Source organism: Neofelis nebulosa, chromosome 12 (assembly GCF_028018385.1).
Source record: "Neofelis nebulosa isolate mNeoNeb1 chromosome 12, mNeoNeb1.pri, whole genome shotgun sequence".
NCBI lineage: Eukaryota > Metazoa > Chordata > Mammalia > Carnivora > Felidae > Neofelis > Neofelis nebulosa.
Genome location: NC_080793.1, coordinates 71,266,113 through 71,285,312, shown reverse-complemented (window position 1 = coordinate 71,285,312; position 19,200 = coordinate 71,266,113). Strand labels below are relative to the sequence as shown.

Below are 19,200 nucleotides of genomic sequence, written 5' to 3'. Positions count from 1 at the left end.
CATCCTTGAACTACCTTAAAACTATTTGTATACATGGCAATGTTTGTTTAGTTACTGTATGAAAAGCATAGCAAAGAATTTTTTAATCTACTTCTTTTAAAGTATCATTGATTTTTACCTACATACCTTCTTACCTAACCATCAAACATAAAGATAAGTCAATAATGGCTTTCCAGTCTCTCTGTTTTACGCAAAGAGGTGGATCCAAAATATTAAACTAAAGTTAAATTCACTGTACAGGTTTCCTCATAATGTTTTTGAACACATTTCCCTTTTAAAGTCAAATGCTGCTGATAGCATTAATCTGACATTTCAACAGCTAAGACCTTTTGAGAGACCGCTGGTCTCATTCAGTGGTGCCTGGGGCGTGTTTTCCACAAGGGAGAAGCTTCCCGAGATACACCCCACTGCTCATCAACTGTCCATTTCAATGCTTTCCCAGCATCCTGCAGGAAAGTTTAATTACTTTTTCATTTGATTTTCTCAACACCCAAAGGGTGATTTTCTGGAATGTGATTTAAAAAAAAAAAAAAAAAAGCAGCCAAAAATCCTATCAAAATCTGACTTTTTCACATTATACCAGGATCAGTTGTCCTGAAAACAAATCCACTTAGGAGTTTCCAGAGCCGCAGCCCACTAGCAAACAACCTTCAGATTTGCAAACACGATCTACTGAAGGAATCTGACCTCAGCCCCTCAGGAGAGCCAAGAAAAGAACAACTGGCCTCTTAATTGAGTCATCATCTTAACTCACTGGTTCATCAGATTTAAAAAAAAAAAAGAAGGCAATCTCAGTGAGCTGTGTATTTACATTTATCTCAGTTTATATTTTTCATCCCAAACCTTTACTCTTCCCTGGTTGGTAGTTCTGGTTCCCTGTGGTATGAGCTGCCCTCTGCTCTCATGTGCGTGGAAAACATCCCCTCTGGGCAATACAATTGGCCCAAACGCTACTAAATAAAATGGAAATAGATGTTGAATGGTTGCTTTCAATCCAAGTACTAAAGAAGGGGCTTAATAAAATGACATGAGCAATAAAATTATTATAAAAATTCGTATGAGTGGATAAGGAGAATGCACAAAGCTGTAGTATGTGTTTACCTCCATGGATAGTTTTTGTAGCATTTCCCCAAGACTCATAAAAAAGAGCATTAAAGGGGTGACTGGGTGGCTCAGTCAGTTGAGCGTCCAACTCTTTAAATTTTTTTTTTTTCAATGTTTTTTATTTATTTTTGGGACAGAGAGACACAGAGCATGAACGGGGGAGGGGCAGAGAGAGAGAGGGAGACACAGAATCGGAAACAGGCTCCAGGCTCCGAGCTGTCAGCACAGAGCCCGATGCGGGGCTCGAACTCACAGACGCGAGATCGTGACCTGGCTGAAGTCGGACGCTTAACCGACTGCGCCACCCAGGCGCCCCGAGCGTCCAACTCTTGATTTTGGATCAGATCATGATTTCACAGTTCTTGAGATCAAGCCCTACACCTGGCTCTGTGCTAACAGCACGGAGCCTGCTTGGGATTTTCTCTCTCCGCTCTCAGCCTCTCTCTCTCTCAAAATAAATAAATAAACTTCCAAAAAAACAGAGCATGAAAAATAATTTCAGTGACCAGCTATTGGCCTGGAGGCCCATGACACAGGTGAAAGCCCCCACACCTGGCCAGACTCCCATGGGCTCATCCAAGCATATGCCCACTCCTACTCTTGACTAGACACTATTTCTCACATGTATTCATAATAATAAAATTGAATGTTCGTGCTTATCCAAGTATCATCGTTTCTACAAAGATACTTTAGAACTATCAGGTCTACTTTGCAGAACTTTCAAAATGAACATGGGAAAAGGAGCTAACTGGAATAAAAATTAAGACTGCAAATAATAATAATAATAATAATAATAATAATAATAATAATTTCAAAATGACAACAGCGCTCCAGCCACCTAAAATTCAGGGATCTGGCACCAAGAAGAATCCAAAGAAGGTTGAAAGCCAAGAAAGAATAAAAAACAGCCTCTATGACACCCCTGCTCAGTACAGGAATAACCTGCATTCAAACAGAGGTTTGAAAACACAATTCTAATCATTTGCTTTGTGAATCTTCAGCAGATGGAGGTACCCAGGAAGGAAGAACTGACAGTCACGAAGTGTCACTGGGTAGCCTGACAGCTAGAAGAGAAAATGTATATAGGAACTCAGAAAGCCACACTGAACTACCATCTCCACAAATCCTGGGGATATCACTATACAGCCCAGGATGAAACCAGACTTCATGATGATGTCCCTGAGTTAGCAAGGAAATCTTAAATTATTTTGCAGTTATTAAGAGCAATGCATTGTATGTGTCCATGTGTTTACCAAAGACATGTGACAGACTGCTCATTGTACAGTAACAGCCACAAAGTAGAAATTTCCCAAATGGATAAGTAAATCCATCTATTTATGGGATACTCTACACACAGGGATACTCTATAGCAATGGAAATGACAGATGAACAACTCCAAGCTCATGAACGCAATGTAGAGCACAGGAAGGAAGATACGCTGTTTGGGGCCCTGTATGTAAATTAAAACAAAAAACAAAAAACAAAAAAACCCTGGCAGGGGCGCCTGGGTGGCTCAGTCGGTTGGGCGTCCGACTTCAGCTCAGGTCATGATTTCACGGTTTGTGGGTTCGAGCCCCATGTCGGGCTCTGTGCTGACAGCTCAGAGCCCGGAGCCTGCTTCGCATTCTGTGTCTCTTTCTCTCTCTGCCCCTCCCCCACTTGTGCTCTGTCCCTCTCTGTCTCTCAAAAATAAATAGATGTTAAAAAAAAAAAAAAAAGGCAAAGGATGACTGTTCTGGGGCTGAGGACAACAGGGATTGAAAGGGACCACTGGGGACTTTGGAAAAATTGGTAAAATGTTCAGGTTCTTGATCTGGATGCTGATTACGTGAGCATTCCATCTGGGAAGATCAAGGAAGATTAAGCTCTGTGAACTGTTCTGTATGTGTACGTCTTTGAAGAATACATTCACAAAATACACAATATATTCAGTGAAGTATCAATTACTTATCTTCATAGTAAATTCTGTCAGGAACACTTCACAATTCAGATTTCAGACAACCAGGGGCAACACAAGGCATAATTCTGGCATACGTCAAGTTCTTATTTTCTACCTAAGTTCAACATTCTCTTTCTGGGTCTTCTCTACTTCTTTATAAGCAACTCCCAAGCAAAAGTGGCTAAATCCCATACTCTCATTTCTCATTTTACTGGCAGAGTTAAAACAATTTTTAAATATTTATTTATTTTGGAGAGAGGGAGAAGGGAGAGGGGAGCGGACGAGTGGGGGAGAAGCAGAAAGAGAGAGGTACACACAGAATCCGATGCAGGCTCCAGGCTCTGATCTGTCAGCACAGAGCCTATCTCGGGTCCAGAACCCACGAACTGTGAGATCATGACCTGAGCCCAAGTCGGACGCTTAATGGACTGAGCCACCCAGGTGCTCCTCCCTAACAGAGTTTAAAATGTGCACAAATCACCCAGGGACCCTCTTAAAATGCAAGTGCTTCAGCAGGTTCATGGTGGGGCTTCAGAGTCTGCGGTTCTAGAACCACTACCAGGTGCTGCCAGTGCTGCTGGTCTGCACTGCTGAGTAGCAGTGCCTGAGAAAAGGTGTGATTTAAAAGAAGCATCTGCTGGGGTGCCTGGGTGGCTCAAATGGTTAAGCGACCGACTCTTGATTTTCGGCTCAGGGCACAATCTCACAATTTGTGGGTTCAAGCCCCGAATCAAGCTCCATGCCAGCAGCCTGCTTGGGATATTCTCTCTCTCTCAAAATAAATAAACTTTAAAAAAGTAAAAAAAAAAAAAAATAACAAAAGCAGTGTCTGTTGAGCTCCTGGGAACTGAAAAATGAGCATGCAACTAGCAGCTTTCTTATGGCTGAATTTTAGGACTTTTATCTGGTGGCACACTTCTGGGATTCCCTATGCCTCTCAAATTGCATCCTTGTTAGGAGCTACCAATTCAGGGACTAAAACTAGTAATTGGGGACAGTAGAGGAAGAACCTTCCCTACTCTAAGGAACTTCATAATATTTCCCATTATCTTTGGGCTTCTTGGCATAATGACTTTTCCACAGCATCTGCAAGAGGGAAGGAGGGAAAGAAGGCGAAGGAGGAGAAGGAAGACATAAGCAAGCAAGCAGATGGTTTGCCCGGGAAAGGGCAACAGTGTGGAATGCTGGCGTGGCTTGATGCGGCCAAGGCTGCTTCAATCCAAAATGCCTCTTCTCTCTGGTGCTTGGTTCAGACTCACGGATACTGTGATGAAGAGTGGGACTGCAGGGTAAGGATGGAGCGGTAGAGAGGAAGCCCATTTCCCCCCCGGGGGCATCTCAGAGCCAAAAACACATGCAGGGCAAGCCTTTTCTTGGCAGATAGAAAAATAACAGGAACCACAGAAAGCTGTCACAGAAATTTGGTATGTTGTTTTGGACTGTTTAGGCATTTGGAAGGGGTGCGGGAGGCATATAACATATGTACCGGGGTTTTTTCCAGATTCAAGTAAATATCCACAAGTTTTCTGGTATATATTTTATAACCTAGAAGCATTTTTAAAATGGTCTCTGATCTTTTCAAAACTGATTCCCAAGACATCGGGAATCTCAGAAACTGGGAACATCTGAAAAAGTTTCTTAGTGGCTGTGGTTAATTTTATGTGTCAACTTGGTGAGGCTACTGTACTCAAACACTTGGTCATACACGTCTGGATGTTGCTGTGAAGGCATTTTGTAAATGACACTAACATTTAAATCAGTAGGCTCTGAGTAAAGCACATTCCCCTCCATGATGCAGGCAGGCCTCATCCGATTAGCTGAAGACCTTAAGATTAAAAACTGACCTCCCTGGAGGAAGAAGGCATTCTGCCCTTCCCTCTGCCTACAATGACTCTTCCCGGGGTCTCCAGCCTCCTGGTCTACCTCCGCAGACTCTGGACTTACCAGCCTACACAATCTAAGAACCAATTCCTTAAAATAAATTCCTTTCTCCCTCTTATACACACACACACACACACACACACACACACACACACACACACACACTTTATAGTTTCTGTTTCTCTAGGGAACCCTAAATAATATGGTAGTTTAAATCATTGCACTTTGGAGCTAATCACACATAAACAAACATATATCAGCTTCATAGCATATACAAGCTAGCACTGCCTAAAAGAGCTGAATAAGATTATTCAACTTACTCAGTTGAATAAATTGAATTCAATAAGAACTGAATTATTTTTCAGTTGGCAAATACGAACTTTAAGTGTCATTCGATGGAGTAGGTCACTTTTTAAGGGCTCCAAATGCTCAGCTATATCGTAACATTTTAATTGTCACAGGGCTCATTAGGATTGTAATAACCTGTCTGAAAAAGCTGCAGACTTTTGGGGACTGATGTATTTTTATTGGCCTAAAGACAGCTTATTCACTATAATCTATTAGCAGCAAGGCAATGCATTATCCCCTTAGACCAGTACAAAGCCTCTGAATCTGTACACACAGAACCAACCTCCCACTCAGCGCTGGCTTTGTGCCTGGCCCTGCCCCCTCATGAATTTGTACTGAAGACCAGGACTGCTCCACCACAATGCGTGTTCCTATAGCACCAACCAGCTTGTTTCCTAGGTCAACAGGTGAGTGAAGCTGAAGTGGAAGCTGTGTTTCCCAGCATATTAAGGCTCTGTGCCCCCAAGTAACAGCCACCAAATGTAAGTCCATTCCCCAAGCTGCAGCAGCAGCTGAGGTAAATACAGGGCCGACACAATGCCCACTCGGCCAGGGGCCTTCCTCTTGGCACAGATGGTCCACATGCTTTGTCCTGGTTCTCTCAGAGCTTTGTGCATTTTGTCCTTGTCCCTATAACTCAGCAGCCACAACCAAATACCTCCTCCATCAAGCTACCTTAATCTTCAAAAAAAAAATTAAACTGTAATGTCCTATATTTTTGTTTTTTAAAACATGTGCAGGTATTCCTGGGCTGTTGTATTTCCATGTCTATGTCTCTAACATGACTGAGGCTCCTGGGTGGCTCAGTCAGTTAAGCGTCTGACTTCAGCTCAGGTCATGATCTCATGGTTCATGAGTTCAAGCCCCACATTGGGCTCTGTGCTGACAGCTAGGAGCCAGGAGCCTGCTTCAGATTCTGTGTCTCCCTTTCTCTCTGCCCCTCCCCTGCTCACACTCTGTCTATCTCTCTCTCAAAAACAAATAAACATTAAGATTTTTTTTTTAATCTAACATGGCTTTCTTTTTTTATTGTGCTGGTATCTTATTAGAGTTGTTACTGGGTTTTTTTCCAGTGTTCTGGTTACAAAGGTGTACAATATTGAGTGGTCGGCCCCATCCTATCCTTCTTCATATGTCCTATGTGTTTGCAGAATATTATGTCTTTCTGGAATGCATACACCATGGTAGAGCAGAATGCCGGTACTGTAATTCATTCATTAACATCCCCAAGCTAACCATTTCTGCCAGACTGTGAAGTACATGCTGTGCCAGGGATCCCCAAGGAGGAAAAGAAAAAATATTTTGCATCACAAACACCAACACTGGTTTATAGCATTTCAGTCAGAAAACATGACATATGAACATCCTAAAACATGGATTTTCTAAGCAAATGTCGATGGACTCTCCCAGAATTCTTCCACCCCAGCCCAGAGCAGACTATAACTCTGTTCTATGGAAGCAAGAATTACGAAGTGATCGTGTCACGTCAAGGGTTGAAATGGCACAGCCGCCATGCCCCATAGATGAGCCACAAGTCAGTGGATGTGCCACTAGCTCCCGTGAGCCCTTCACCTCTGCCAGCAGGTGATACTCTCACCACTGCATTCGGATTTCAAAATGAATAACTCATTTGCACATGTTTGCTTTATATCCAGACATTTAAAAAATATTCCTGGTCAAAAATATTATGACAAAATGGCCACCTGAACATGCTCCATAATTTTATAATTATAAATAATCACAATGGGGTATCGTGGTTGAACATTCTCATAAAATGTCCCAAAACTAATTTTAAAAAAAATTGAAATTGAATAGTGACTTCCCTTGGTGTATGTGTGTGGTGAGAGAGTGCTCTTAGAATGTGTCATTACCTCAAGTGTTTCTGCCTGCTTGCCTAAAAACAGCCAGTATGAATACATTCAAGGGGCAAAGCTTCACAGACCCTGTATTTGGGATGGCTCAGAAACAAATGACACAAACAGAAATCAAGGCACAGAGCTTTGATAACTCTTCAAATTTCTTATCTGTCTGAAAAAAATTCATATTTCTTTAACTTTTTTTAATCATGGTAAGAAACATACATGAAATCTACCTTCTTAACAAAATTTTAAGTGGACAGTCCTGTACTGCACATTATTGTAGAGCAAATCTCCAGAATGATTTCATCTTGAATGACTGACAGGCTATACCCATCAAACAGCAACTCTCCATTGTCACCTCCCCCCGCCCCTACAACCACCTTCTACTTTCTCCTTCCAAGAGTCTGACTACTGAAGATACTTAAGATATAAGTGGAATCATGCAGTCTTTGTCCTTCTGTGACTAGCTTGTTTCACTTAGTGTAATTCCTCAAGGTTCATGTACGGTGTCCCACATTGTGGGAATTCCTTATTTTTTTAAAGCTAAATGATATTCCATTGTATTATATACATATTCTTCATCCATTCGTCTGTCAGTGGACACTTAGATTATTTCCACCTCTTGGCTATTGTGAATAATGCTACAATAATCGTGACAGTGCAGATATCTCTTTAAGATCCTCATTTTAATCAATTCTCTTATATACATACCCAGAAGTGGGACTGCTGGATCATATGCTAGTTCTGGGTTTTTTTTTTTTATGTTTATTTATTTATTTTGAGAGAGAGGATGAGTGTGCATGCGTGTTGGGGAGGGACAGAAAGGGGGAGAGGGAGGGAGGGAGGGAGGGAGGGGGAGAGAGAGAGAGAGAGAGAGATAAAGAAAGAGAGAGAATCCCAGTGCCGTCAGCACAGAGCCCGACATGGGGCTTGATCTCATAACCATGAGATCATGACCTGAGTGGAAATCAAGAGTTGGACATTTAACTAACTGGGCCAACCAGGCACCCCATATGGTAGTTCTATTTTTAATTTTTTGAGAAACCTCCATGTTATTTTCCATAGTGGCTACACCATTTTATATTCCCACCAACAGTGTACCAGGGTTCCATTTCTCCACATCCTCACTAGGATTTGTTATTCTGGTTTTTTGATAATAGCCATCCTAACAACTGTGAGACAGTATCGCATTGTGGTTTTGATTTGCATTTCCCTGATGATTAGTGATGTTGAGCATCTTTTCATCTGTGAAACATTTTCTGTCTGAAGGACAAAGTATTCCAACAGTAAAAGATAATACCACTGCAGTACCTCTTATACCCAAATTTCTTTATTTTTAATCAGAAGTCATTCCATTCTGATTGACTTTGTTACAAGTCTTAAAAATTATATGCTTAAAAACTGTGACATGCCTTAAATGTTGTTCTAGCTTCAAATGAAGAGAAAGACATTAGGGTAAAAGGGGTTCTGGACATCCCAATGCATTCAGAACTCAGCCCTCCTCCCCCTGGACATCCCAATGCATTCAGAACTCAGCCCTCCTCCCCCTGGACATCCCAATGCATTCAGAACTCAGCCCTCCTCCCCCAAGGACGCACCTATCAGGGCAGCAAAACCTGGAGGCAGAAAATATCGTACAAGCAACATCTGTTAAGCCTGAACAAGGTGACTCCGAAAAGTACAACAATATCCAGGAGAAAAAAAAACAGTGGTAGAGAGAGACTATCTTTGGGTCAAAAAATACTGCCCACAAACTTGGGAAGTGGAAGCAGCAGCCCAAGTCCTAATTTAGGGTACCGTGCAATCACATGCTCACATCAACATGGATCCTCAAAGCAAAACTATGCCTGACACTTGAATTTACCAGGGTACCTTCTCAGGTAGGAAACAGAGGATGCGCAAACTAGAAATGGTAGCTTTCCCAACTCTATGCTTTGACCTTCAGAGTCTGAAAAATTGGAATTTCCACTTCAAATCTGAATTTTTCACCATCTTTTATAAGCTGGCATCATTCACAGCACTGAGCCTACATCCAGCATGACAGTTCAGAGAGGCTGGTTTTGGGCCCGGACTCTTCTCCACCAGCTCAGTGTTACTCATCTGGCCCCAGACCCCTGAGTTTGTGACCCCCACCTCCATGACATCAGTCACAACCCACAGGATGGTAAGAGAAGGGAACCTGGAGGTCATCTGACAGGTGCCTAGAGTCCCTCAATGGAACTGTAACACCATCATAGGAGCTAGAAGGATACGACTTCTGTATCGAAGACAGGAAGAAACTCTGAATTTTAGTTTACCTGTTTGATTTCTGACCACCAGTAAGAGCTGAACTCAGACCATCCACCCATGATTCTTCCCATTCTATAACCTCACTGATGCTATCACCCATGGATAGAGACAAACTGGCCAAGAAACTCTGATTTCTAACAGGATACTATTTAAAAAAATTTTTGTAATGCTTATTTATTTTTGAGAGAGAGACAGAGCTTGAGCAGGGGAGGGGCAGAGAGAGAGGGAGACACAGAATCGGAACCAGGCTGCAGGCACTGAGCTGTCAACACAGAGCCTGACGTGGGGCTCGAACCCACAGACCGTGAGATCATGACCTGAGCCGAAGTTGGATGCCCAACCAACTGAGCCACCCAGGCGCCCCTGACAGGGTACTATTTTAAAACACCCAGTATCTAGCCCAGTCCCAGGCACATGTGGATATAAAAACATGTTATAGGAAGGAAGGAAGGAAGGAAGGAAGGAAGGAAGGAAGGAAGGAAGGAAGGAAGGAAGGAAGGAAGGAAGGAAGGAAGGAAGGAGAAGGAAGGGAGGAAGAGAGGGAGGAAGGATGGACAGACATAGAAAAAGGTAAGTTTCTTCTGTTGGATAAATGACAAGATTGGGAACCATTCAAGATGAACTTCTTCAACAGTATTATGCCCTCAAGTTAGAAGATGGACAAGACTGGGGTGCCTGGGTGGCTTAGTCAGTTAAGCATCTGACAGGCTCAGGTCATGATCTCACAGTTTGTGAGTTCAAGCCCCACGTCGGGCTCTTTGCTGACAGCTCAGAGCCTGGAGCCTGCTTCGGATTCTGTGTCTCCCTCTCTCTCTGCCCCTCCCCCACTTGCAGTCTCTCTCTCTCTCTCTCTCTCTCTCTCTCTCTCTCTCTCAAAAATAAACATTTAAAAAAATTAAAAAAAGAGAGACAGACAAGATTGATAAGCAATGATAAATAAACATTTCCAATCCTACATTGTTCTTGAGAATTTCAAGTCTTTTTTAGAACAGTGTATCTCACACTTGATTAACATGCAGACCTTACTTAAAAATATCTCCTATGAGTTCCAGGGTTGACATAAATATTGCTTATACCATGTTGCTTAACCAGGAACAAACATAAACCATATATAAACTTCCTATACTTATAGCTCCAAAACACTTAGAAGACAAACATGCATTTACAGAACCAATGAAGTCAGAATTAGCAACATTCATCTAATCTGACAGGGGATACACTTCCGTCTGAAACTAAATCACCATAGCCAGCATCAATATGGTAGCACAGCTTGCACGTGGCTCTTTGCAGCACACTGATACAACCAAAACCCCACTCTCCCATCACTTTCTACTGAGACCACAGACAGTCCAACAGTTTGGACAGTTCATGAGTGAACTGTCATGCTGGATGTAGGTTCAGTGCTGTGAGTGATGCCAGCTTATAAAAGATGGTGAAAAATTCAGATTTGAAGTGGAAATTCCAATTTTTCAGACTCTGAAGGTCAAAGCACAGAGTTGGGAAAGCTACCATTTCTAGTTTGCGCATCCTCTGTTTCCTACCTGAGAAGGTACCCTGGTAAATTCAAGTGTCAGGCATAGGTTTGCTTTGTGTTGTCAGCCACTTGACATGAACATGTCACCATGCACTGTTCTGCCTATGAATGCAGTGCTGGGGATGCCACACAATCTTAATCACAAAGGCAGGCTTTGAAACAGAGCGGCCAAATCTCTGACGTAGGAGTCATCCAGGTGATTCCAAACGTGTGCAAATCAGTTTGTGTTATATTCCATCCAAATGAAAACAAAAACCTTTAGGATTCTAAGACTCCCAGGTACACATGGAAAGACCTCAAAGGGTCTGATTTCAGAAACACTTTTGACATGAAACATCCACAGCGTAGGGTATGTGCCAAGAGGTATTTTTTCAGATTATACCTCATCCCAGGTCCTTCAGGTATCAGAAACTCCTAGGTATTTAAGGTAGGACAATAAGCTCTTTGAAGGTCAGGGTCAAGCCTACAAAGTCTCTCTAGTGTGCCTAGGACACTGGCAGGCACACTGAGTGAATGAGAGAAAGAATTACAGAAACATGTTTGAGTTACTGCATCTGTCTATCTTTTTATAAGACATACAAACTAAGTCCTTAAAGGTCACAATTCACTATTCTCCTTTTATAACTGCTCTGACAAAAGCAATTATAATTTGGAAAATCCTGGATATTTACAAGTTGAAGCAATGGAATTTTTTTGAGGAACTAACTCCAAGAAAATCATGTGTCATACATATATTCCCCCATTACAACTTCCCTGTAGAAAGCAGTGTTTACTTTCCATTTTACAACCTGATAGAAGACTAATGTCATCAAACAGAAGCAGCCTGAATGCCCACGATAAAGAATCTCTTCCTGCTTCTTCCTTCCAACTACACACTGCAGTCAGGAGCTGCCTCAGCTTTAACAAGTTACACATGAACCAAGAATGTGTACTGCATACACCATCTTAGGAGGAAAAAACCCAGGCATTTGAATGCCCATGGTGCTCCAATCTCTCCCATACCTACAGGGTCCCGTTTCTGCTGTCAGCCTCCAAGCCTCCATTGGAGGCAGGTCAGTGCAATGGCGCTACTTCCATTTTTCAAATGAAATAATTGTGTAACCCGGGTGGAAATGAAGAAACAGGTAAAGATTTATTTTTTTTTCTTTTTTCTTTATTTTTGAGAGAGAGAGAGAGAGAGAAAGTGCATGCAGGGGAGGGGCAAAGTGGAGGTGACAGAGGATGTGAAGTGGGCTCCACACGAACTGCAGAGCCCAATGCAGGGATCCAACTGACAAACCGTGAGATCATGACCTAAGCCAAAGTCGGACACTTAACTGACTGAGCCACCCAGGTGCCCCCAGAGACAGGTAAAGATATCTATATGTACAGTGATAGGAGTAGTATGACCCTGAATCTGAACAGTGATTTGGGAGAGGAGTAAATCAAAATTTCAGGTTAAAAGACAAGCTAAGAGAACAGTCTATGGTTCTTGGAGTGCAGTCTTCCCAAGGACACCCCATTTTAAGCCTTTTTCTTTATGCCCACCTCATAAGGGCGGGATAAATCATCTCTTATCAAAACCTGAGAATAAAGACCTGAACAATCAGTGAGATCTCACAATCTGAGCAGGCCACTTAACCACATGGCCAGAACAGATAGTCTTCCAAGGACAGGAAGGCCAGAATACATTTCTGGGGCCAGGAGACCTAAATGAAATTATCACCTTGAGATGAAATTCAAATATCAAAACCAGAAGGGACCATCATCAAGTAGAGTCCATAAGAGCCAAGCCACCAGCAGACCCCTACAAAGCCCAGGAGCAAGTCTCAGAAGGTTCGAGGCTGAGCTGCGGTTTTCTTAGCAGACACATTTCTCCCGCTCAGCAGCAGGGAAATGACACACTGAATTACAACAGAAGATGTACTAAAGAGGAGAAAACAAAAAGCAAAAGACCAGCAACAGTTAGAAAATAAATATACATATAAACACCCCACTTCTGAACCCAGAAAAGGCAGAGAATTCTGGAAAGCCTGTGGCTACTACACTGATAGATCCCAAAGCCAGCCCCAGAAGTAAATATCAGACACAGGCAAAATCACCCTTAATCCTTTTCCAGGAGTGGGATCCAACCCACTGTCATGTCTCAAGGCTAGAACAAATCTTTATCTCCCCGGATGAGCACCAGATATATTCCTGGCCACATGAGTAGAAAACATATACTTATCTACAAACACACAGTCCAAAGCACCAAGATACCCACATTTTGGAGATACTCAAGAGCTAAAATTAGATTGAGCAAAGCTGATTTGCCTCTCCCGTCTCAAGGTGGCTCATGGCCTCTTCAGTGGAAAGAGAGGGGAAACTGAGGCACTATCCAATCTGTCCATCTATCTATTGATCTCTGTCTTTCCTCTCCCCTCACCTGTACCCTCTCTTGCTCCAAGTCTCCAGCCCTCTGAGTTTTTCTTTCTCTGCCTTTATCTCTCTTTTGCCTCCCCATCTTGTGATCTTGTACCAGACCATGGAAAGGAAGGGGCTGCATGAAACAACCATGCTATTTTAAAAGAAGACAACCACGGAGAGCCTGGGTGGCTCAGTCCATTAGGCATCTGACTTCAGCTCAGGTCATGATCTCACGGTTTATGAGTTTGAGCCCTGTATCAGGCTCTGTGCTGACAGCTTAGAGCCTGGAGCCTGCCTCAGGTTCTGTATCTCCCTCTCTCGGCCCCTCCCCAGCTGTGCGTGCATTCTCATTCTCTCTCTCTCTCTCTCTCTCTCTCAAAAATAAATAAATAAATAAATATATATATATATATATATATATATATATATATATATATATATGCATGCAACCAGACTGGAAAGGGCTAACGTGGAACCCAAGAAGGGGAAATGTAAAAGAAACCCTGAGCAGTAGGGAAACTATACTTCAGCCTACTTGTAGCTACATGTTTTAAAAATGTCCTGCTTAAATGGGATTGGTGTTCAGCCATGGATCTTTCTCTCAATTTCCATAATCATCCCTACGGTTATATGGAGATGCTAAAGTACACTGTTTTTTTTTTTTTTTTTTTAACGTTTATTTATTTTTGAGACAGAGAGAGACAGAGCATGAATGGGGGAGGGTCAGAGAGAGAGGGAGACACAGAATCCGAAACAGGCTCCAGGCTCTAGGCTCTGAGCAGTCAGCACAGAGCCCGATGCGGGGCTCGAACTCACATACCGCGAGATCGTGACCTGAGCCGAAGTCGGACGCTTAACCGACTGAGCCACCCAGGCGCCCCTAAAGTACGCTGTTTTTGACACCCCATACACAACTCACAGGTTGGTAGTTTCAGTTCTTCTCAATTAAATTTATTCTTTCTAAATTGTCAATATAAAAGTCTCCCCTTCAACACCGTGTGTGTAGAAAGGTCACAAACCATAAGAAACCACACAGGACTGATTTGAGTGCCTGAACAAATGGCATCCTTGTCCTGCCTAGTGGGTCACCAATCACACTAACACCTGTTACCTTACAAGCACCACCCTGGGTCTGTCCCTGATCTGGCCATTGTAGTACCTGTGCCCATGCACAAATCCATTGTGGTTTTGGTGGCAGCTGGATCCTCATGTTTCTGTTTGTGAAAACATGGGGCTCTAAACTGATTTATCAATGTGAAATCAAATCACAACACAATTAGCAGCAAATGGAGTTAAGGAAGCTCTGAAAAGCTTCAGCTCCAACTAGAGGAAAGAGTTCTGCCATCCCCCCACCCCTGGTCAAATGCTCAATGCACCCACAGGCACATGCATGTAGACACACACACACACACACACACACACACACACACACACCCTATTTCTCTCTTTCTTTGCTGATCTTAGAACACCATAAACAACTCACACCAGAGTATTAAAAAAAAAAGAAGGAATCAACAAAACAAATGAAGAAAGTGCACATAACATGAACTAACTGCATTCTCAATATATGAACCAAGGAATCAAAGAACAGAGGTTTATTCCATTCGTTTTTGCAAACATTTAGTGAGCACATTTATTACGTACTAGGTACAAAACTCTCTTTCATAACACACCTGGCACAAGAAATTGGCCAGGCTAGGTTATTACAAGCCTGTTCTCTATCTCTCACCCAACCTTCTCTTCCCACTTCGTGGAGTTTTCTTGGCCCTGTACAATCTTCCCTTCCTGAATTCTCTTATATAACCACATGGCCATGCCCATTCTGGTTTCACCTGCTGGCTGACCTAATTCCAGTTCTCTAGGAAGTGGTGATGGCCATCCTGACCCTGAAGACCATTTACAGCTGCCCAGTTCAGGTTAACAGGTCACTTGACTACTCTGGACAGTCCCCTTTAATCTGCTAAGTAAAAACCAATTTGTGAGTGTGCTGACACACATCCCAGAGACCATTTTCATCCTTTCAGACAGTGCAACATTATTTCTTCTCTAAGATCACAATTACTGACGACTGGGGAGTTTAACCCAAACTTGCTTAATATTTTACACCAGGAGCTTAAATGGTCTTACAAATGGGAAACTCTGTCAACACTACCACATTGTGCCTTTAAAGGAGCCCAACATTCTTACATCTATATGTGTTCTTCTCAAACTAGGCATGAAAACCCCTTGGATAAGCATGGGATAAAGCCACCAGGCAAAATGGCACATCCTCCTACAAAAACAATGTTCCCACTGGAGGAAAATATAGTATTTTATATTAAAATAAGCCCTAATGTATTATGGGGGAAAATGAACAAATACATGACCTTTTTTATTGTTTCTTTATTTTTGAGAGAGAAAGAGAAAGCACGTGCAGGCACTAACTGGGGACAGGGACAGAGAGGGGGAGAGACAGAAACAATCTTAAGCAAGCTCCACACTCAGTGCAGAGCCCAATGACGGGCTTGATCCCATGATCCTGGGACCATGACCTGAGCCAAAATCAAGAGTCAGATGCTCTGACCACCCAGGCACCACCCAGGCACCCCCATGACCTTTTTAAATATAAAAACTCAAGACTTCAAAGAAAGTTCCTGGTTATAGTAGTCCGTTGGACTGTCCTCTATGTATGGAATTTGTTGCAAAAAAAACCCTCTCACCTTTAAATGTTATTTCATGAATTTTTTGAGAAATGTTTCACCTGCACTATAAATTTCCTGAAGTCATGAACTACACTACATACTTCTCTTTGTCCCCAGGGACCTAGAACAGTACCTAAAACAGTGCCTGGCACAAAATAAGCACTCAATAATGTTTGCAGAATTAATTTGGCTGAAATAATGCTGATGGCATTATCAATAACAAAAGAGTGTTATCACATTTGGATGAGAGGAACGGAAGGTGAACAGCTGTATGAGGAAAGTGGAATGGAAGCAATTCAATTTACCAAAAACAGTTAATGGCTGCCATGGTAACAATCAGATGCAGTAGCTCAGTTTAGTTCTTTTCCACTTGAACAAGTACAGGAAGACAAATATTGTACTTGTTAATCTCCAATCAGAAGGGGGTGGGGCTTAAAACAAGTCTACTGGTGACACTGGTGCCCATAAAATTTAATAACCTTTGAAGAGTTTGGAAATGATAATAACAATATCACCAATATTAAATCCTGGTTTGTATACTGACTCTAAGAAGATCAATCTAAATCACTTAATGGTTAAGTGTCATATATTTGCTGCTGAGAGTTCACAACTGTGAAAAGTAGATCCGCGTGTGGATATAAAGCATGGCATGGGTTCACCTTTCCTTATTCCTAAAATTGTTACTTTTCATTAGGCAGACCTAAACCAAGTTACAGATAAGAGATAACGCAAAGAATACTGTTTATAGCAATGTTTACATTTTTCTACTTTCCTGATAGAGCCATTGCATTTTAACTCATTTGTAAATAACAGAAAAATGGGTATCACACCCACTTTCTCTACACATCTGTCTCATACTGCACTGAGTCACTCTCCATGCCTCACTTTCCAAACTGGAGGGAGGAGCTGGGCAAAGGAGGAAGTGGAACCCAGGTCTCCAGGTCTGCAGGTGCACGCTGTGAATGAGTGAGCCAGACCACTGTCCCCTCCCAGGGCTACTTGCTTCTCTGAGTCTTAAGTCTAAGATATGTGAATTGCCAGCCAGAATGACACCTTTCAGTTATTAATAATGACAGAGCTCCATAAGCTTTCAACCAAAAATCCAAACAGAGAGCAGAAATACACTTTTTACAGCATTCACGTGTTTGTAGTGCCAGAGGAAGAAGTGAAACTGGCAGCTCAAGACATACCATGGCAGGAAAGCAGGGACACATGCAAATTACTCTTGCATAAAACCTGAGTATCTTTCTTTCCCTGCCCTGCCCCTGCAGGCATTCCCTTAACCCCTAAGAAGTAAGTTAGTAACTTGATATTATTTCTGTCGGAGCCATAGGAGTGGAGAATTAATTGTATGATTTTATCATTTGATTCCATTGTATAAAACCAGTTTTTCAGTTCAACAATATCTGGGATCAAGTCCCTGCTCTTTTATTAACTAGTCAAGTCCCTTAATGTCTTACAGGTTTAAATTTCTGTATAAAACCAGTTTTTCAGTTCAACAATATCTGGGATCAAGTCCCTGCTCTTTTATTAACTAGTCAAGTCCCTTAATGTCTTACAGGTTTAAATTTCTTAGTCTTTAAGTTTCTCCAACAATCAGAAATAAGAAAACCCACTTCCCAGGGTTGTTGCAACAATTAAATGAACGAACTCTGTAAAATGCCTAGAACATAGTACGCATCAATGAATATGCGAATCCAGGAATATAAATGACCAACATGTTTGATCTTCTATGTAGTTGTAAGAAAACAACAAATACAAAAACTACTTGTAGAGTATGCGGATCGCAGCGACGCTCCGGGGTGCAGCCTGGGGGCCTTGGTAAAAAGTGCGATTAAATGTAGAGAGCGCTCCCAAACCCTTGCCTGGGAAGAAACTCTGGACCCTGCGGAATTCACTGTGACCCAGGTAATTAACAAAGTGCCCTGTGCAGGGCTCAGAAATGAGCAAGCAAAACTTTCTCCCCAAACCCGAACTCTGAACGCACTCCCGTTCTTCAACTCTAGGGGGTCTCGACTTGAAAAAGTTAGAGTCCGTGGACCCGGAATACAGGAAACACCATCCTCACCTTCGGCCCTCCAACCCACACACGCACCTGGGGATGAACTTGGCCTCTTCCCCGAGTCGCGCCTGGAAGTCCTGCCAAGCCTGGACCGGGCTCGCGCGACCCCAGGGTGCCGCCAGCGTCTCCGCAGCGTCCTCGTCGCCCTCGTCCTCCTCGCCGTCCTCGCGGTCGGGCTCCACCTGGCCCGCGGTGGACGCGGGCTCCCGAGGCCCCCAGCCCCGGTGCCGCCCCCCGCGGCGGGCCCCGCGGAAGCCGCGCGCGAATTCCTGGAAGGTGATGGCGCCGTCCCGGTCGGCGTCTAGACGCTGGAACACGGCCTCGGCGTCTGCCGGCCGCACTCGCAGCTCCGCGCACAGCGCGCCGAACTCCTCGCGCTCTAGGCGCCCCGAGCGGTTCGCGTCGCAGGCAGCGAAGACGTAGCGCAAGCGGGCCAGCTCCTCCTGGTCCCCGTCCGCTTCCATCCCGCCCGGCGGGGACAGCCCAGACAGCTCCGGGACGCGACGGGGCGCGCTGCCCGCCGGGGCTGAGGTGACGGCAGGAACTCCGGGGCCACCTGCTGCTGCCGGGAACCGCGGAGAGTCGGGCTCGTCCGGCTGGTTCGGCCACTTGCAGGAATGTCCGGACCGGGCGAGGCTCCTGGGCGGGCTGGGGGCGGCGCGCTTCGACGCTGGTCCCACGCGCTGCCCCTACCGGCCCAGGAGCAGTGTTAAGCGCGCCCCTCCCAACTCTGCGCACCGCGCAGCCCCGCCCGCCCGCAACTGAGCGCCGGGGAGCGGCGGCCCTCACTTTCCGGGCCGGCCGGCTCCGCCCAGCCAGGTAGGAGGAGCGCACGGCTCCGGTTCCCACGCCTCCGGAACCCGCTCTGCTTTCCGCGCCAAGCTCCAGTCGGCGGAACCTGGGTTGGGGGGCTCTTTGATTTAGGGGCCCGGCCGGAACCCTGGCACTAGAGTCCCCAGGCCCTTCCGCGTAAACACTGCTCAGTAAAGCCAAGAGCTGGCAGAGGTGTGCAAAGCTAATCGGACGAAAAGAGAAAAGGAAGGTAGGTGTAGGATTCCAAGTTGGTGAACGTTATGTGTATTTTTATTCTCTTGTAATTCCGGAAAATTGGTAAACTT

The 19,200-nt window shown here is 43.9% G+C and overlaps 1 protein-coding gene across 4 annotated transcripts in view; it reads right to left on the bottom strand.

Moving 5' to 3' along the window:
- Positions 1-18,823, bottom strand: part of RASEF (RAS and EF-hand domain containing) — a 79,796-nt gene extending 60,973 nt beyond the window's left edge. For 3 of the 4 annotated variants that reach the window (XM_058695610.1, XM_058695611.1, XM_058695612.1), the window contains exon 1: positions 18,116-18,822. In XM_058695610.1, coding sequence (XP_058551593.1) covers positions 18,116-18,546 — 431 coding nt within the window. In that variant the 5' untranslated portion in view covers positions 18,547-18,822. Of the gene's footprint in view, positions 1-18,115 lie in introns of all 4 variants that reach the window. The other variant, XM_058695613.1, reaches the window with a different exon arrangement.
- Between the last annotated feature and the right edge of the window lie 377 nt (positions 18,824-19,200).